Source organism: Zeus faber (genome assembly GCF_960531495.2).
Source record: "Zeus faber genome assembly, chromosome: 15".
Classification (NCBI taxonomy): domain Eukaryota; kingdom Metazoa; phylum Chordata; class Actinopteri; order Zeiformes; family Zeidae; genus Zeus; species Zeus faber.
This window is the reverse complement of record NC_137194.1, coordinates 7,067,900-7,087,899: the sequence shown is the minus strand read 5'-3', so window position 1 is coordinate 7,087,899 and position 20,000 is coordinate 7,067,900. Positions and strand designations below refer to the sequence as shown.

Genomic DNA, 20,000 nt, shown 5'->3' with positions numbered 1-20,000 from the left:
ACAGACAGACAGACAGACAGACAGATAGATAGATAGATAGATAGATAGATAGATAGATAGATAGATAGATAGATAGACAGACAGAGAGACCTAGAGACAGACAGACAGATAGATGGATAGAAACCATGAATTTGAAACCATCAGTCTGATATGAGTGTGTGTGTGTGTGTGTGTGTGTGTGTGTGTGTGTGTGTGTGTGTGTGTGTGTGTGTGTGTGTGTGTGTGTGTGTGTGTGTGTGTGTGTGTGTGTGTGTGTGTGTGTGTGCGTGCGTGCGTGCTCGCGTTTTCCCCACCTCTCGGCGCTGACGTACTCCTCGGGGACAGGCACGCAGGGCACCTTGCCCAGCCGGACCCCCAGCTGGATGTCCCGGAACTGCAGCCCCAGGTTCTCCCCCAGGATGGTGAGCCGGGTGCCCCCCTGCCGGGGCCCCGTCTCCGGGAACAACTGGAGGACGGGGGGAGGAGAGGAGGGAGGGATGGAAGTTAGAAAGCCAGAACTATTGGAATTCTTGCCATGTCTAAATTGTTCTATTTACATTTTTTTGTTTTTCTCCACTAGATGTTTTACTCTCTTAGGTTATCATCAATTTTCTGTTTCTGTGTTTTTAACAGCAACATTTATATCTTTCTGATTTTATTTTAGGTTATCGTCACACTGTGCATACATATTTTTTGAACAGCAGTTGTTTGGAATTTTCCACTTTTATTTGCGGTCACCTTCACTCATTTGTATTAGGGCCGGCGAACGACTACATTAATTTATCGCGATAATCGCACAATAATCCGATGCCGATGTGCGATCACTCAGCAACAGCCCTACTTTGCATACATCGTTTTCCGACTGCAACATTTACATTTTTCTGTCTGCTGAAAACATGCTGAAACAGAAAATCTTTTTCTGTTTTGAGCATTTTATCCATATTGTTTGGTGTTCAATTTCGGCTGAGCTTAACATAGCCCTTACAGTTCAGCTTGGCTGGGCTTCACGGCGAGGACGGTGATTTGCCGAGCAGCTGAGGGGGATTTAGTCAATACAATTTCGATGGTGGAAAAAAAAAAAAATAGAAAAAGTTGAAACACACACACACACACACACACACACACACACACACACACACACACACACACACACACACACACACACACACACACACACACACACACACACACACACACACACACACCCTATTGATACGTGAACCTACACAGGCTATATATACAAATCCACCCAGACAGGAAGACACAGCGTGTGGAACCGCTGTAATCGTACGCTCGGAGCAGCCTAATGATGAAATATCACCCAGCGGTTTTGAAAAATTAAAGGAAAGAGCAAAAGTGCAAAAAAAAAAAAGTGCAAAAAATAAAACCAAACAAAAATAAACGTTACGTTGGCGTTGAGAACCAACCACCCCACCGCCCTAATTGAAACTTATTACGTCTGGCTGCCGCTCGCCCCTGGGGGGAGGGGGGGGTAATGTGATTTATCTGGGCGGATCATGCCGCGTAACGAGGACAGGTGTGGCATGACAAAACACATATGGAGACTGATGGGCAGCGGCTGGTCGCGCCCGCATAAACGCCAACGCTACGACGCTGGTGTGGCGCGTACGCACCGGTAAACACCCACCGACACACAACGACACGCACCGACACGCGCGGCCACAAACACACACACGAGCGCGCTCACACACACACACACACACACACACACACACACACACACACACACACACACACACACACACACACACACACACACACACACACACACACACACGAGCGCGCGCACGCACGCACACACACACAAACACAGACACGATCCCTAACAAGCATTACAAGGTAATTATGGGTAATCTGTTCTGCGTCCCGTCCCCGCTCTGTGGTTGGCTGAGCGCCGCCGCCTCTGGAAACGCGCCGCTTCTCCCGAACGCCATCCCATCCGAAAGACCGTGACCGGAACGTTACACGGTAGAGTCGGGTTCCAAAGAACCGCAGCGAGCTCTCGTCCTCAGAAGTTTGCACCGGGAGCATCAAAGATGGAGGGCGAATGAAGGAGCACTTTTTAGAAATTGTCAGGGTTTTTTTTTTTTTTTTTTGTTTGTTTGTTTTTTTTTCACGGTATGTTTTGGACCATTTCCCAACGCGCGGACGACGCTCCTCTCAGAAACGCTAGTGTGGTTGGTCGGCAATTGGTGACTACCAACCCATCGCTCGACAGCAGGCTTCAGGGATGCTGGGCAGAGAGGGATGGATGGAGAAACAAAACAGAACAGATTAAGAGAGAGGGAGGGAGGGAGGGAGGGAGGGATCTGGTTCGGGCGAATAGGCGACTTGCCCGCCACTTGGAAGCTGACTCACGTTCTCAAACCTCAGGCGCCTGTGGTGCCAAGGCGCTATGATTTCCCTCTCTCTCTCTCTCTCTCCCACACGCTGGTAAACACAAGCCAGAGGGAGTCGCCACCCAGCTCTCGGGTATGTAATGGACAGCAGATGTCATGGCCACAAAACGGGACCTCAGATGGGGCAGGAACGGGAAGGCTACCGCCAAACACAAGGCCGGCTTACGATAGCGCTCAAGAGGCCTCGGCGTCGGCGAAAAAGAGGAGACGGACAAAGATAAAGTGACTCGGGAAGGCGTGGGCGGGATGCTTCAACATTCTCCGACATTCTCAGAGCTAGCTGTCAAATTACCTTTGGGCATATCGCCGCGATCATATCAATATGCATTAATAACCACGCTGGATCCCATTTCCCTGTTCCTGGACGGGCAATAACGCGCCCCACAAAGATTCAACCATTCAACGGGAACTCGGAATCATTTGGACGCCACAGATAGTGACACAACCCGCCACCGCGAGCGATCACGATGACAAATAACGCTCGCTCTAATGATCTACCTCGACCACCGTGCGGCTGTAATTCTTTCGGCGTGGAAGATCATGCGCGCGTACATAAATATCAACTTCCGACAGGACGCCACGGCGTTTGACGTGGTGGCGTGCAACCTGGCAGGTAGCCATTATTTACCGGGCCATTGGGGGCTCGTACGTAATAGCACTGCCGTTAGCTAACACCTAGTCACCTTTAGAGGTAAAGGAAGAGGAGGTGGCAGTAGCTTGGGTTAAGTCGCACGACGCCACCTTACCTTTGCCGCGGTTTCAACCGGAGGGAAACGAGGAAATTAAGATGTCCCCGACCAAAATTGGGGCACAATGGCCTAAGCTGCTGGCAGTGAGTAATGCAACATGAAATGATGTATCCGGAACAGGATTCCCTTTGGAAAAGCGGCAGCAGCAGTAGTAGAGACCACGGGGCTAAACTGACGGGTCCCCATTGACTGTTGTTGTCCGTGGCTCCAGGAAGATTCCACAATTCCTCTGCGGCAGGCCATCAACCGGCCTATTTGTTCCGACTATCATTTCACCGGGGACATAATATCAAAACCACAGTGGATCTAATGACATAACCATAGCGTGAGCGGTTTAATAAGCGGTTACCAAGGAGGTGTGCACATGATTGTGCCTTTTAATGTCCACTCTTCGGAATCTTATCCTGTAATGATCTCATACACCGCTAGCCTATCTAGGTAATAGGCACCAATCCATGGCGATCCCTGGGCAACATTAGAGTTGAGAAAAGACAGGCCATTTATGGTTTGTATGTATTTTTAATCACTGCGAACTGATATAGAACCATATCCGGGCAACAGGCCTCAGGATATAATAGCGAAGGCAGAGCCGCCACACCGCGATTACTGCCAAATTAAACCTGGAGTCTATCGACTCCGGGGCGGTGGACGCCTGGGCATTAGTGGCACTTTGATATCTCCATCTGTGCCAGCTAGCACCAATCCACAAAACTCCTGGGGCAGGAAGGCAAATTGCCCTGTTAATGTCAACCACACCACATCTACTGAAACAAGTATCTGGAAGGCACTTTACATTTTGGGAGGAAACCTAATTTGGACTTTGGGGTTGATGCAAAACCTCAGCGGTCTTAGTGATGCAGGACTCCCGAAGGGTTCGTCGGCGCGGGTCGGGACTCGCTGCGGCAAAAGAGTCGTTCATTGGCGACGCCGTAACAGCCAGCCAGGAATTCACAGAAAAATAATGACTGACAAAATGAACGCGAGAAAAGGCCGGAGGCGTGTGGTGTCGTACCGAATGTGACTCTCACACTTTGCATTCCATCGAACTAAATAATTCCTGTGAGAACCCCATCCACAACTGAGAGCCAAACATACTCTCTAACCAACCAACAAAAGTCTGGAAATGGAACACATGTTTTTACCGGCTCACTCGTAAAGAGCTTGACTTTTCATCACAAACGTGTTGAGGTAAAGGAGGTTTTGCTGTTTTGTCAACCCTTGATGAAAGCGTCTTCCAGCTACGGCACCGGACCTAGTGAGCGGGCCTACAGCTCACCGCCTGCCGTCCGCGGGTGGTGGAGCCCTTACATGCAGCCCTGACCGCACAGCGGCCACATCACATCCCATAAAACTGGAGCGGCGGTTACCCAACGGGCTTCCATAAAACCCGTAAACACACGGTTATGTTTTTGCTTGTGTCTGTGTGTGTGTGTGTGTGTGTAGTCGTGTGTTCTTTCGAGTGGTATCCTCACTGCGGTCTCCCGGGGAGCCAATAACACATGGCCTGCGGTTGGCCAGGAGCTGTTAAAAACTGGGAATGTCATTGATGTGGTGTGGAGCCCGGTTTGTGAATTCCGCAAAGGCATTTTAAGTGAAACTCTGAAGCAGCGTTTGGGAGGAAAATATATGGACTGGGTTCTTTTCTTTATTATTATTACGTTTTCTTTTGTTTTTTTTTGGAAATGTGAATTACAACCGTCTCAAAACAAGCTATTACCGTTAAATCATTGAAATCGTTCCAAAAAAACTGGGAATAGTACATCGGGAATGTTGTTTCCAGGGGAACCATCGCTGCGAGGATCAAAATGTATTTACAAACTAGAAGGATTTCTATTTGTTTTTCATGTTGGAAAATTGGGTTCTTTGAAGGATCTACTCGAGGTTCTGCAATGAGCTTATACAGAATTCTTGGTTTCTCAACCGGGAATACGGTCATGTCTTGCAGTTGATGTCGGCAGTTCTTGGATGGAAATCAGACCGTGTTGCCAAATAATCGTACAAGGACTCCAGAATAATCGCATTTCAAGGCAAACTATGGTAGGTTCAAACCCAGACGGCAGCGCACTCCCAGCTCCGAACTCTCGTTATTGTATTTGGTCCGGAGACCGACAAGGCGCCGATGGCCCAGGGGCATGCTCACGGCGAGGGACGGCTTTGACATCTTTCCGAAACCAAGTCGTACAATTAAGGGGCAACCACGAAGTTGAATGACACGTCGTTTAAAGCGTCCTCACCTCGAACGAAACCCCGGATTGGGTTTAAAAAAGAGCTGTTATCAGCAGCTTCAAAAATGATTGTTTCATTTATTCACTTTAATTCAATGTATGAATTGAAATTGAATGCGTATCAATGACTTTAGCGGGGATGGCTGGAAGGGTGGATTGATACTGAACGGGCTGCAGCACCAAGGCCAATTGATCTGACTCGCATCTAGAATCAATGGGTTCAATCTGGACAAAGATACGGCGACATAATCATTTAGCTCCAATAACACCTAAAACAGACAGACAGATGGATGGACTATGGTAAGACAGACGGACGGACGGACGAACGGACGGACATACAGACAGACAGATAGACAGATAGATAGACAGACAGACAGACAGATAGACAGACAGACAGACAGATAGACAGATGGAAAGATGGATAGACAGACAGACAGACAGACAGACAGACAGACAGACAGACAGACAGACAGACAGATAGACAGATAGATAGATGGAAAGATGGATAGATAGATAGACAGACAGACAGACAGACAGACAGATAGACAGATAGATGGATAGATAGACAGACAGATAGATAGACAGACAGACAGACAGACAGACAGATAGATAGATAGATGGATAGATGGATAGACAGACAGACAGATAGACAGACAGATAGATAGATGGATAGACAGACAGACAGACAGATAGATGCATAGATAGATGGATAGATAGATAGACACACAGACAGACAGACAGTCAGACAGACAGATAGACAGATGGATAGATGGATAGATAGATTGATAGATAGATAGATAGATAGATAGAGAGACAGATAGACAGACAGATTGACAGATAGATAGATGGATAGATGGATAGACGGATAGACAGACAGACAGATAGACAGACAGACAGACAGATAGACAGACAGATAGATAGATAGATAGACGGATAGAGAGATAGACACACAGACAGACAGACAGACAGACGGATAGATACTATACTTGATACTATGTTCTACCGCTGGCCTTTACAAAGTACATACACGGTGTCGCCAACCTCCATCTCTCCGTGTGAGTTTTTGTCCGCCTGCTTGTTTTACACGTTTTACACCGCTTTCCTTTGTCCACGGGTGTAATCAATAACGACCGGGGCGGTTTGTTAAGCTGCCGCCGCCGGCGTTGTGCATTCTCAACGCGTTCCCCTTTTTCGGCAGCGGCGTTATCAGTGAAAAACCGCAGCCTCATCAGGGCTGCAAACCCCCGTCCCCTCCCCGCCCCCTCCCCGCCGCTCCCCGGCTGTCCGACCGGAGGAGAGGCTGCTTCATAATTGGCTTCAGTGGACTTGAATTGCATAAGAACCCACCGAGAGCGATGGAGAGCGAGATGGAGAGAGACATGGAGGTAGTGATGGAGGTAGAGAGAGAGAGAGAGAGAGAGAGAGAGAGAGAGGGAGAGAGAGTGAAGCGTTATGTGCATTCTGCCGCCCACCTCTGGTAAACATCAAAGATAATCATCTCAGGTCTGAAAAAACCTTGTCCGCCAGTGCAAACCTCTCCGGCCCTCCGGTGAGACTCACAGCCACTGCACAAGCAATGGCCGCCGGCCCGTCTTTATTTCGGAAAGGAACGCGCGGCGGGTTGCGTCCACAGACTGAACCCAAACTCTTTGAAGGTGAAGGTGACAATCAATACACACTGTAAGGCTTTTAATTGGTTCCTTGTTCGCGCTCGGACTCCCGACGATAAGGGACATTCGTCGAGAAGTCGCCGAAAAAAAAATTAATAAAGATGAAGCCGAGCCACTAGAGTCGGTGAGCGAGCGAGTGCCGCAGCTTCGGGAATATCCCGTCAGGGTCAGCTGAAGACCCGCGGACGTGGTCAATCCACAGTGGTTACGGGCTTCCTGAAAAAAAGGCTTCGGTTGTCTCTCTATCAGGCAGAAGTAATAAAAAGAAGCCAGAGGTGGTGGAGGTGGTGGTGGTGGGGGTGGTGGGGTTGGTGGCGGGGGTGGTGGCGGAGCCAGATTTCTGCAAAGCGAGGCCGCGTTTGAGGAAGAGCAGAGGGTTCTCATGGAAGCGTTTAAGGTTCAATCTGGTCAGAACAGGGTCTTTGTTGGAAATATTGGAAATATAAAGCATCCGGCTTGAACACTTCGATTTCAAGGTCAAGGAAAGAACTATGAAAGAAAGAAAGAAAGAAAGAAAGAAAGAAAGAAAGAAAGAAAGAAAGAAAGGGTGTATGTGAAGACAATGCAGGTCTCCGGCTAACCCTCCCCTTCCCTTTCAGGACGCCTCTGACTTTCGCAGCTTGTTTACACATTTATTTCACCCGCTCTCTCAGGGCTTGTACCACCATAAGATCACGCCGTCCCCTAAATAAAACATATCGCTGCTTTCATCTTGCCTCCGTCTCACCGGTATGTGCACACGCATGCGTGCGCTACACACGATTTGATCCAATGCAGTGCACACACATACCCACCACACACCTCGACACGGCACTGAACATGCGCCGCGGCAGCGCGGAGCGGGGGATGTGTATTTTAGGAAGTGCAGATGTGTCAGAGTTAGCGCCCTCGAACCGGAGAGCTCAAACTCTCAACACCTCGTCCTTCCGTACCTCTCTCCACCGCCTCGTCCCCTAAATCAGTCTTTCGCTGCCACCACCGCGCCCTCTCTCCCGTTCCCTGTCTCCCTAGCACGCACCGACTTTTGGGCAAAACTCTTTGGCACCTTGGCAGCCGTAATGACCAAATTTCCATAGACACCTATTCTAATATAACCATACCAATTTGACCAAACCCGACCTATTCTAATGGAACCGTACTAATCCGGCCAAACCACCTATTCTTAGGTAACCATGCCTAACAACACACAAACTCCCTAACATCTGGAAGAAAGCCCACATTATAGCACTGCTGAAACCTGGGAAAGATCCATCCGCTCCCAAGAACTTCAGACCAATCACACCTTTGAGTCATACCTACAAGCTTTTCGAACGTCTGATCCTCAACAGAATTGGCACCTTTGTTGACAAACACCTCATCCCTGAACAAGCAGGTTTCCGCCCTGGCAAGTCGACAGCTAGCCAAGTACTCAACCTCACTCAGTACATCGAAGACGGCTATGAGGAAGGGATGGTAACTGGTGTGGTGTTTGTCAACCTCTCAACTGGTTATAACAGTCTGGTTATGACGGCACTGCCCCCTGGAGCAGACACCAACCACGCAGTGTGGAAATGCCTTAACAAACTAAGATCTGGTGTTGGACATGCAAAAGCCACTCTTGCCAAATGGGGATACCTGAATGACGGGGACGCTGTGTGTGACTGTGGAACTGGACGACAGACCATGGAGCACCTCCTGATATGTCCGCTGCTGGAACAGCCCTGCACACCATCGGACTTAGCAGAGTTTAATGAGAAGGGACAGCAATGTGTTCAGCTGTGGCTGAACCACATCTAGCCAAGCCTTGTAACTGACTGTTTTGTGGACACGACAAGAAGAAGAAGGTAACCACGCCGATTTGACCAAACCCTAGCTATTCTAAGGGAGTCGTACTAATCCAGCCTAACCACCTATTCTAAGGTAACCATGCCCATCTGACCTCACCGGACCTATCCTCATGGAACTGCATTAATCTGACCTTACTCTATCTATTCTAACGTCACCGGAGAAGCGGATCTAAATGAAACCAATGAAGCAGAGTTTGACAGAGCGAGCGAGCGAGAGAGAGAGAGGGAGCGACTCGGACGGAAGAGAAGGACGATCCCTCTTTTTCGGGAGGGACAGATTACAAAGAGAGGGAAACAGATTATTGAGCAGGATGAAAATGACGGAGAGGCGGCGAGAGGGGGCTCCCAGGACCTCTTAGGAGAAGATGAGATGAGGTGTCAGTCAGACGCAGGGAAGGGGAATTCAATTACCACCCGTCCTTCTCTGGGAACCACTGGGAAGGAGGGAGAGAGGGAGGGAGAGCGTGAACTGAAATGCAGGGAGAGGGAGGGATGGAGGGATGGGGGCAGGAAGGAAGGAGGAAAGGGAGGAAGGGAGACGGAGGGATGAAGGGATGGGGGACGGAAGGGAGTAAGGAGGGATGGAGGGATGGGGGCAGGAAGGAAGGGAGTAAGGAGGGATGGAGGCAGGGAGAGGTTGTACTGGAATACAGGGAGACGGAGGGATGGGGGCAGGAAGGAAGGAGGGAAGGAGGAAAGGAAGGAAGGGAGTAAGGAGGGATGAGGCTTGGTACGGCCCCTGACCGTGCTGTCCTTGGACGGTGCGCTGGAATGCATGGGGAGGCAGCGAACGAAGGGAGGAACTTAACAGGGGGGTTGGAAAGAAGGAAGGAGGGAGTGAAAGAAGGGAAGGAGGGAGTGATAGAGGAAAGAAGTGAGGAAAGGAAGGAAAGAAGTGAGGATGGAAGGAGGGATGGAGGGAAGCGAGGGAGGGTTGGACAGAAGGGTGGAATGAAAAAAGGTTGGAAAGGAAGGAAAGACGGATGTTGGAAAGAAGGAAGGAGGGAGGGTTGGAAAGAAGGGTGGAATGAAAAAAGGTTGGAAAGGGAGGAAGGAAGGAAAGAGGGAGGAGGGAAGGACGGGTGGAGGGAAGAATGAGCAAAGCTTAGATGAAATAAAAACAGAAAATGTTAAATATTACTGTTAAAATATGCAATTTAAAATATGTAGATGTATAAATACATACTGAGGAGACAGACTCTACATATACACACTGTCTCTCTCCCACCACAGTAGTGTATCTGACGCAACACCCTGTCATACTACTATTTTATATATATTTATACTGAATATATATATATATATATATATATATATATATATATATATATATATTTTGGAGGGGGGTCCTCTGGATTTCTGCAGGTGACTCCACACGCGCCACATCAGGCGGTGGTGTGATCAAGCCACCGTGGTGAGACGGCGCTGCCGGTTAATTGCGTTTTCTTTTTTAAGTAACGAAAAAAAATATATATATATATTTAAAAAAAAATTGTTTTCCGCTGCGTGTTGCCAACGCTCCTGCAGAGCATCACTTCTCAGTCTCACATGAGCGGAAAGACAAAGAGGGAGAGCCTGTGTGTGTGTGTGTGTGTGTGTGTGTGTGTGTGTGTGTGTGTGTGTGTGTGTGTGTGTGTGTGCGTGTGTGTGTGTGTGTGTGTGTGTGTTACAGTCTGTATGGAAGCCAGCAGCAGCGGATCAGTGGCCAATAGCGTTGCAACAGCTGGCACCTCTGCTCACTGTGACAACACACACACCTCCTCCACCTCCTCTTTTCCCCCCATTCTCCTCCACCTCCTCCTCCTCTTTCCGACTCCTTCTCTCCTCCCTCACCCTCTCCTCTCTTACCACGTGGCCCTCCGACCTCCACTTTTGACCACCCACCTTGGTGATCTTGGGGTGGGTGCAGCGGCCGTTGCCGGCGGTGGCGTGCATCCATCCGCCGTTGTCAAGATGCTGCATGGATAGGTGCGCCGTTCCGCCGTTGGCTCCGCCCCCTGCGCCGCCCCCGCCGCCGGCGCACTCCTGCCGGAGTGAGCACTTCCTCTCTTGGACGCACCAGCCGCACTCGAACCGCGGGTCGGCCTTCAGGCACATGCCACAGCTGTCCCTCAGCGCCCGGCACTTGTACAGGTGGGCTGGTTAAAGGACAGATGGGGAAGGGGGAGAATTTTTATTATAATATTTTTTATTTTATTACGTATTCGAGGCTGGGAAGACACATTCCACGATAATTCCCAGCTAACACATTGCTCGGAGTACCAATTGTTTTTGTCTATTATTACACGCCATCTAAACTAAACGGCTATATCTCAGATATCTTCCAAATTTCCACATTTCCAATAAAATAGGCTCCGAAGAGGCCAATCAATAATAATCCAGCCACAGGGGGGCGCTATAAAAGGCATTCAAACTTGAAGACCTGAGCCACACTGCACCTGTTTGACCCAGACACCTGAAACATGTTATGGGAGAATCATCTCTCAAGAACACAAAGCCTGTCTGCATGGATTTCCACTCCTGTTTTAACGGAAAATCTTTAAAAATCTTCTTCTCATTGGTCGAGATAACAACAAATTTGGGATACATGTTCCATGGACATACCTGGACAAAGTAACCAAAGAGCTAAGGGTTGAGGGTTAGGGGAACAATGTCTGAGATATTAGCCAATGCATTTCTAATTCCATGTTGCAATATCAAATCTACCGTATCAAAACTCTACCTAACAGTGGTATAGGACCTTGAAATTTGGCTGGTCCTCCAAGGACAGCATGGTCAGGGGCCGTACCAAGTTAGACATTGATAGGTAAACAAACAAAGACACTGTATGACTTTGATGTGTTGAATCCCCACGCGTTCCTCGTGAGAAGATCTCCGGTTCTCCCGGGCTGGGATATCGATATATAAGGCAAAATGCTTTTCGGGGAGTAGCAGAAGTAATTGATAACAAAGAGTAAAACAAGATTACTTTGAGTCATTTCTTGCACTGCACTGTAACCCTTGTGCATTCTATGTATTTGATTTTTTTTTTACTTTATGCACTCAATGCCCTCTTATAATGTGTTTCTTTGTACTTTGTCTTAATGCATTTTATGTTTCCTGTAAAACGCTGTGAATTGCCTTGTTGTTGAAGGGTGCATTATAAATAAACTTGCTGTATTTTGCGTTCACACCCTGTGAACACCTTTCGAGGCTGGAGGCTTGGAGCTTTGATTTGTTTTGGAAGTGTGAAGCCAGGATGTAACCCTTAAAATGAAACGGTGAGACCCCGTACAAGTATGTTGGTGTACCGGACAGTAGACTGATGTGATTGAACACGTCACCTGCAAGTTCTGCTACCGCATCCACTTCAATGGCTATTCTAACAGTCCGGCGCTGAACAAAGCCTGACAATCCAATACAATATAGGAAATACAATATAACAAGCAGCTGTGGGGAAAAAAAAAAACACCCGCAACTAGTTATCAGCGTCGCATTTGACTGATGAAAGGTTGCTGTCCACACCAACTGATGCTGAAGCCGTTCAGCTTAGATGATTTATACCGTCATCGCAGGTAAGCAAACAAAGAGCGGCTGCGTCTCGACAACTGAGCAATTGCCAAAGTGCAAGATTATAACATACAGCTTCAATCACCAGCACAAACACAGCACTTGCATGTGGGCGGACTCAGCGTCCAGACATAAGCATTGAACAGCTGTACATAGGACACATTGGAAAGAGTGTTCTACAAAGAGAGAACGGCAAGGGAAACCACAGGAAAACCATGCACTGTGGGATCGGGCGGTTGGAACCTTCCCGCCGAAACACTCCCGTGGCGGAAGTGATGAGTTGAACAAGTGTCATCCCATCCGTCTCTGACATTTCGGGGTGTCACAGTATAATTGTGCCACGGAGCCAAATTCAAATGGGGCGAGAGCTATGAGGCAACACCGGGTGAGGTAAAGAAGAACAGTGTGAGTCAGCGCCCTGAGGGGAAGATTACGATTTCTCTTCTTTTTTTTTCCCCAAAAAGGGTTACGTCTTTAATGGCAATAAGGAAATGATACCGGCATGTAAAACCACAGTCTGAGCCCGGGTATAGTTATAGATACACAGTATGTAAACACCGGAGAAGGAGAGAGGTTCAAGGTTTTTTGCCGAGAGATGAAACAGCGCAGGGGAGCATGTCCGCGGCGCGCTTGTTAGCGGGTTTAGAGACAGAGGTGGTTATTGGTAATGAGTGAAAATGGGACGGACATGGCGGAGATGGACGCCGGTGGGGATGCGGAGGAGCTGGGGGAAAACAGAGGAAGAGGGAGGCGAAGAGGCAAAGAGCTGGCGGGCGGAGAAAGAACGAGAGAACGAGAGAGAGAGAGAGAGAGAGAAAGCCGGAGCCGGACTTCAAAGGGGAGCGGGCATATCCATCCGTCTGCTTGCTCCGGCCGTCCGCCGGGCTAATCTGATTAGCCGCGGCTAAGCTTAAAAGTGGCGCGGCGCTAATTAATCGGCGGCAAATGAATGATTTAATTACATTAACGCTTCCACTTTACAGCGGCGGCAAAGCCGGGGCCGCACTCTGCCTCCGCACGGATAATACCGCCGCACGAGGACGCAGGGAAAAAAGGAGGAGGAGAGGATGAGGAGGAGGGAGGGGGAGGAGAAGGTCTTTATGAGATTTGGCTCAGCGAGGATGCGTTTTTTTCGTTTTTTGCTCGCCTTTTCTTTTTTTTTTTTTTTAAAGCTCCGTTATTCCATTTGAACCGACTTTAAAGCCCCCTCGGATGCCACGGTCCCTCCCCCGCCGCATCGTCAATACCGGGGTAATTACTTCATCAAGGACCTTTCTTTCTGCTCTTTACATCTTTCTGACATTTCGCGTGTTTGGAAAGAAAAGAGGCCTCCGGGCGGAGAGGTGCGGAGATGATGTCTCCGCACCGCCACTGAATAGTGTCCAATGAGAGCGCGGTAGGAATGTGAAGGTCCCTGCTTTTGTGAGAAAAAAAAAATAAAAATAATTAAAAAAAAAATGAATTAATAAAAATGAATAAGCGGTAAAAGAGAATCTCCACTGAAAGACAACCTGACGTGGGATGTCTGTTATGGTGAGAGCACTGGCCCTGAGAACAGGAAACTCGTTCTCTCAGTGGCGCCAACGAATGAATCCAACCCTCTACCTGACCCGGCCCTCCGAGCAGCGGCAAGGCCAAAGCTTAAGGAGGAGCTTTTTCCACATTGTGACGGCATCTCTGTGAGCAACATCATCATTTGAAAAGTAAGGTTGTCAAGACGTAGAAGTGTTACGTGAGAGTTGAGTGTTGTTTTCTAAAAAAGCATGAGCTGAACAACGGTGGCTGTGGGAGGGGATGGTCACGACCTTCACTCTGATGTCTTCATACCGAATGGAATCATTCTTGAAAAGAATTTAGATAGAATTTAAATAGTCAAAAGTTGCTATACAAGTATAGTACTGTATACTATCATCGTGATATAGTTTTATTATATGTAAAGATTCTGGGCTATATACCATCATATATAGTATACTATCAGATATAGTATATTATCATCGTAGTATAGGTTTATTATGTCAATGTTACGGGCTATATAAAATCATATATAGTATACTATCATACATACAGTATACTATCATTGTTGGATAGCTTTGTTATGTTAAAGTTACGAGCTATATACTATCATATATAGTATACTATCATATATAGTATACGATTATTGTCGTATAGGTTTATTTTATGTAAATGTTATGAGTTATATACTATCATATATATTTTGCCATCATATACAGTATACCATCATACATAGTATAATATCTTATATAGTAAACTGTCATATATAGTATAATATCATAAATAGTACACTATCAAATATAGTGTAATATCATATATAGTATAATATCATATATAGTACACAATCAAATATAGTGTAATATCATATATAGTATACTATCATATATAATTTACTATCGTATATAGTATACTATCATATACTGAATAGTATACTATCATATATAGTATACTATCATATATAATTTACTATCGTATATAGTATACTATCATATACTGAATAGTATACTATCATATATAGTATACTATCATATATAGTATACTATCATTGTCGTACAGGTTTATTTTATGTTACTGCTTTTGGCCATGGAATTCTGATTGTTACTATGCAGAATCCACATGAATAAAGCCAAAGTATAACTTGGGGGTCTAAGTGTGTATTGTTTCAATGTCTTCCCAAGGAAAGTGTGGCTCCATTCCTTCCAGTTGTGAAGTGAATTGTATTATTTATAAGCGTGCGATAACAGCGGCAGCTGCCAAAATGTGATTTTAAATTAAGGCGTCCACTAGCCCGCCCACTGATTCCTACAAACACTCAAACCCGGTGGATCATGTACTGTAGCCGGTCCACCAGACAGACACTAAATTAAAAATTTGACCGGGCTATTTCTCATCCCTTCACTTGGATGAAACATCAAGCAGACGGACACTCTGTAATCTGATGATGTCATCTCGGGGTAAAGGTATCCGGCGCTGGATGGAGAACGGGACGTTTACCGGCCCGTTACCGTCACACCTCGCCTCCCGCCTCAGACACTTCAGGCACTGACAGACAGACACGTCTCCGTTTGAACGAGACTGGCAGACGAATCGGGTCGCCAGGGACAAGCGTCGGCGGGCGACATGCAGATTCGCCCGCTAACGGCGCCTGACAATTATCGAAATTAGGACAGACAGGAAATTATACGGCGAGTTTGCAGCTCCGCGTGAGAGTTTGTTTGGGGAGCGCGTTGTAAATAAGTACCCTGCATCGAGTAGGATGGAAGTGAATTGAAACGGAGGCTTAGCAGGAAAGGGGCGGGGCGGGGCACTAATTCCGAGCTGAATCCGGGGCCGACTACGGAGTTAATTCCAGGGGATAACACCAGGTACGGTACTTGAGAGAGCGTGATTTAAGATTATCTGCCATAATGAGACCCTTTCAATTCATTAGCCCCCACCGCCCGATGCGCCGCCTGAGATAGAGCCCAGAATCCCAAACGGACGATTATTAGCGGTGCTGACGTGAATACCAGAACAGGCCTTTTATGGGTTCGTTCGTCAGCCGTTACGACGCCTCCGTTCCCATCGTGTCAAACGTGCCCCGCCCCGACCACAGCTTCTCCAGGTTCTCCGTAGTCACATCTTTCGTTTTTTGATGTCACCCGCTCCCCTGTTTTAAGACTTCTCAGCTCCATCCATCAATCTGTCCATCTATCCATCCATCCATGTATCCATCCATCCATGTATCCATCCATCCATCTTTCCATCCATCCATCTTTCCATTTACCCATCTATCCATACATACAGCCACGCCCCACCTTCCTACTGTACATCCCTTTGCTATCCGAAATTTCGAGTCCCTTGTTTCTTTCTGAATCCTCTCTAGAGATGGACAGAATAAAATACCCCAATGGAAATGGAAATTAATGACTAAAAACTAAGAAAAACGACTGAGGTGAAAGCCACGCCACCGCTAATATATAAAAAGCCTTTTTTAAAAAAACAGGCTTTTAAAAACTCTGTTAATTCATAGACCAAAGGATTTTAACTAGATCCAATATATATTATTATATATAAGAAGGGTGTGTTTTCGGAGAGAGAGAGTCAAAAAGATCTCCCTCCCGAGGTCTGGTTGAAAACTTGACCCGTAACTTTGGGACGCTAATTAAAGGACCGTGACGTGGATTAAGATGAGATGGTGCACAGAGTTGAAATTTCCGTTTCCGGTGAGGGCTACCACTTCCGGTTACGGTGACGTTCCCCAGCGCCTCTCAAAAGGACCCCCGGACCTCAGATTGGGAACCACCACCCGGCAGCGAAGCAAAGTGCCACCTCACCTTGTATGTCGAAGGGGTTGTCGATGACAAAGTTGCCGTTCCAGACCACGGACAGGTCGACGGGCATGTCGCTGATGTCGGCGCCCTCGTAGTCGTACTAACAAAGGGAGGGATGGAGAGAGGGAGAGGGAAAGGAAAGAAAACAAAAACTTGAATTACACCTCTCCTTAAACTTAGGACTCGGGAACACGTGGAATCGCCGGCCGGGGTGCCTCGGTTTATGGCAAACATGAGGCGCATGAATCCACATCTGCCACCGGTTCATTTGGGAGTTGCGAGACGTGGAGGAGCGCAAAGTGAAGTTGGCATTTTCAATTTGCTCCCTGACACGCTGGGTTTGAGGAGGGGGGGGGGGCTGCATCTCCGTTACTCCACCCTGTGGGGGGTGGGGGCTGGTGCTGACGTGACAGTGGGCTACTGTCGAAAACTCCTCCTGGGCACATTCTCACACTGACTCCACTCCAAACACCACAACATGTGATGATGGCTTCATGAGCATCTAGGACCTGAACAAAGCAGAAAGAAAGAAAGAAAGAAAGAAAGAAAGAAAGAAAGAAAGGAAGGAAGGAAGGAAGGAAGGAAGGAAGGAAGGAAGGAAGGAAAGAATGAAAGAAAGAAAGAAAGAAAGAAGGAAAGAAAGAAAGAAGGAAAGAAGGAAGAAAGAAAGAAAGAAAGAAGGAAAGAAGGAAGGAAGGAAGGAAGAAAGAAGGAAAGAAGGAAAGAAAGAAAGAAAGAAGGAAAGAAGGAAGGAAGGAAGAAAGAAGGAAAGAAGGAAAGAAAGAAAGAAAGAAGGAAAGAAGGAAGGAAGGAAGAAAGAAAGAAAGAAGGAAAGAAGGAAGAAAGAAAGAAAGAAGGAAAGAAGGAAGGAAGGAAGAAAGAAAGAAAGAAAGAAAGAAGGAAAGAAAGAAGGAAAGAAGGAAGGAAGGAAGGAAAGAAAGAAGGAAAGAAGGAAGGAAGGAAGGAAAGAAAGAAAGAAGGAAAGAAAGTGAGAAACTAAAAACAGAATAATCCAGAAGAAAGGGGAGAAAGGAGAGATATATGGAAGAAAAGGAAGGGAAGGACAGGGAGGGGGAGGGGAGGGACAGGGGGGGGGGGAGGGAGGGGGAGGGAAGGACAGGGAGGGGAGGGAGGGACAGGGAGGGGGGAGGGAGGGGGAGGGAAGGACAGGGAGGGGGAGGAGGGACAGGGGGGGGGGAGGGAGGGGGGAGGGAGGGGGAGGGGGGAGAACATTTTAAAAAGAGAGGGATGAGAGAAGAAAGATCTGAGGATGTGAGTAAGGTAAGGGAGGAAAAGAAGAAAAACAGAAATAAATAAGGGAGGTGGAGGAGGTGGAGGAGGTGGAGGAGGGGGGCGGAGGGGTCTGGACGGAGGCCAGTGCTGGGAGGCTTCCAGCATCCTGCTCCTCTGGGGGGGACCAGAGCCCCCCACACATCCATCCACCCACACACCCACCCATCCATCATCCATCATCCATCCATCATCCATCCACCCACACACCCACCCATCCATCATCCATCATCCATCCATCATCCATCCACCACACACCCACCCATCCATCCATCATCCATCCATCCACCCACCCATCCATCCATCCACCCATCCATCCATCCATCCATCCATCCATCCATCCATCCATCCATCCCATACACTTTTAGTACCACTGTCCCTCTCTCCCCCCTCTCTGTCCCATTCTCTCTATCTCTCTCCACCACTCTCTCTCTCCCATTCTCCCCCCTCTCTCTCCCCCATCTCTCCACCTCTCTGTCTCCCTCTCTCTCCCTCTCTCCCCCCTCTCTGTCACCCCCTCTCTCCCTCTCTCACCCCTCTCTCCCCTCTCCCATTCTCCCCCCTCTCTGTCTCCCTGTCTCTCTCTCTCTCTCCACCACTCTCTCTCTCCCATTCTCCCCCCTCTCTCCCCCATCTCTCCACCTCTCTGTCTCCCCCTCTCTCCCCCCTCTCTCTCCCCCATCTCCCCACCTCTCTGGCTCCCTCTTTCTCCCTCTCCCTCTCTCCCCCCTCTCTGTCACCCCCCCCTCCCTCTCTCGCCCCTCTCCCATTCTCCCCCCTCTCTCTCCCCCATCTCCCCACCTCTCTCTCTCTCTCCCTCTCTCCCCCTCTCTCTGTCTCCCTCTCTCTCTCTCTCCCCCATCTCCCCACCTCTCTGTCTCCCCCTCTCTCCCCCCTCTCTGTCTCCCTGTCTCTCTCTCTCTCTCTCTCTCCACCACTCTCTCTCTCCCATTCTCCCCCCTCTCTCTCCCCCATCTCTCCACCTCTTTGTCTCCCCCTCTCTCCCCCCTCTCTCTCCCCCATCTCCCCACCTCTCTGTCTCCCTCTCTCTCTCTCTCTCCCTCTCTCTCCCCCATCTCCCCACCTCTCTCTCTCTCTCCCTCTCTCCCCCCTCTCTGTCTCCCTCTCTCTCTCTCTCTCCCCCATCTCCCCACCTCTGTCTCCCTCTCTCTCTCTCTCTCTCCCTCTCTCTCCCCCATCTCCCCACCTCTCTCTCTCTCCCTCTCTCCCCCCTCTCTGTCTCCCTCTCTCTCTCTCTCTCCCCCATCTCCCCACCTCTCTGTCTCCCTCTTTCTCCCTCTCCCTCTCTCCCCCCCTCTCTGTCACCCCCTCCCTCCCTCTCTCGCCCCTCTCCCATTCTCCCCCCTCTCTCTCCCCCATCTCCCCACCTCTCTCTCTCTCTCCCTCTCTCCCCCCTCTCTGTCTCCCTCTCTCTCTCTCTCCCCCATCTCCCCACCTCTCTGTCTCCCCCTCTCTCCCCCCTCTCTGTCTCCCTGTCTCTCTCTCTCTCTCTCCACCACTCTCTCTCTCCCATTCTCCCCCCTCTCTCTCCCCCATCTCTCCACCTCTTTGTCTCCCCCTCTCTCCCCCTCTCTCTCCCCATCTCCCCACCTCTCTGTCCTCCCTCTCTCTCTCTCTCTCCCTCTCTCTCCCCCATCTCCCCACCTCTCTCTCTCTCTCCCTCTCTCCCCCCCCTCTCTGTCTCCCTCTCTCTCTCTCTCTCCCCCATCTCCCCACCTCTGTCTCCCTCTCTCTCTCTCTCTCCCTCTCTCTCCCCCATCTCCCCACCTCTCTCTCTCTCTCCCTCTCTCCCCCCTCTCTGTCTCCCTCTCTCTCTCTCTCTCCCCCATCTCCCCACCTCTCTGTCTCCCTCTTTCTCCCTCTCCCTCTCTCCCCCCTCTCTGTCACCCCCTCTCTCCCCTCTCTCGCCCCTCTCCCATTCTCCCCCCTCTCTCTCCCCCATCTCC

At 48.9% G+C, this 20,000-nt stretch overlaps 1 protein-coding gene across 1 annotated transcript in view; it reads right to left on the bottom strand.

The window, feature by feature from the left end:
* The window catches only part of LOC307240707 (plexin-A1-like), a gene marked incomplete at both ends in the record, with an annotated part of 204,601 nt that overhangs the window by 49,805 nt on the left and 134,796 nt on the right, over window positions 1-20,000 (bottom strand). Inside the window, 3 exons of the mRNA XM_080014554.1 lie at window positions 294-445; window positions 10,754-11,007; window positions 16,747-16,843. Coding sequence (XP_079870680.1) covers window positions 294-445; window positions 10,754-11,007; window positions 16,747-16,843 — 503 coding nt within the window. The remainder of the gene's footprint in view (window positions 1-293; window positions 446-10,753; window positions 11,008-16,746; window positions 16,844-20,000) is intronic.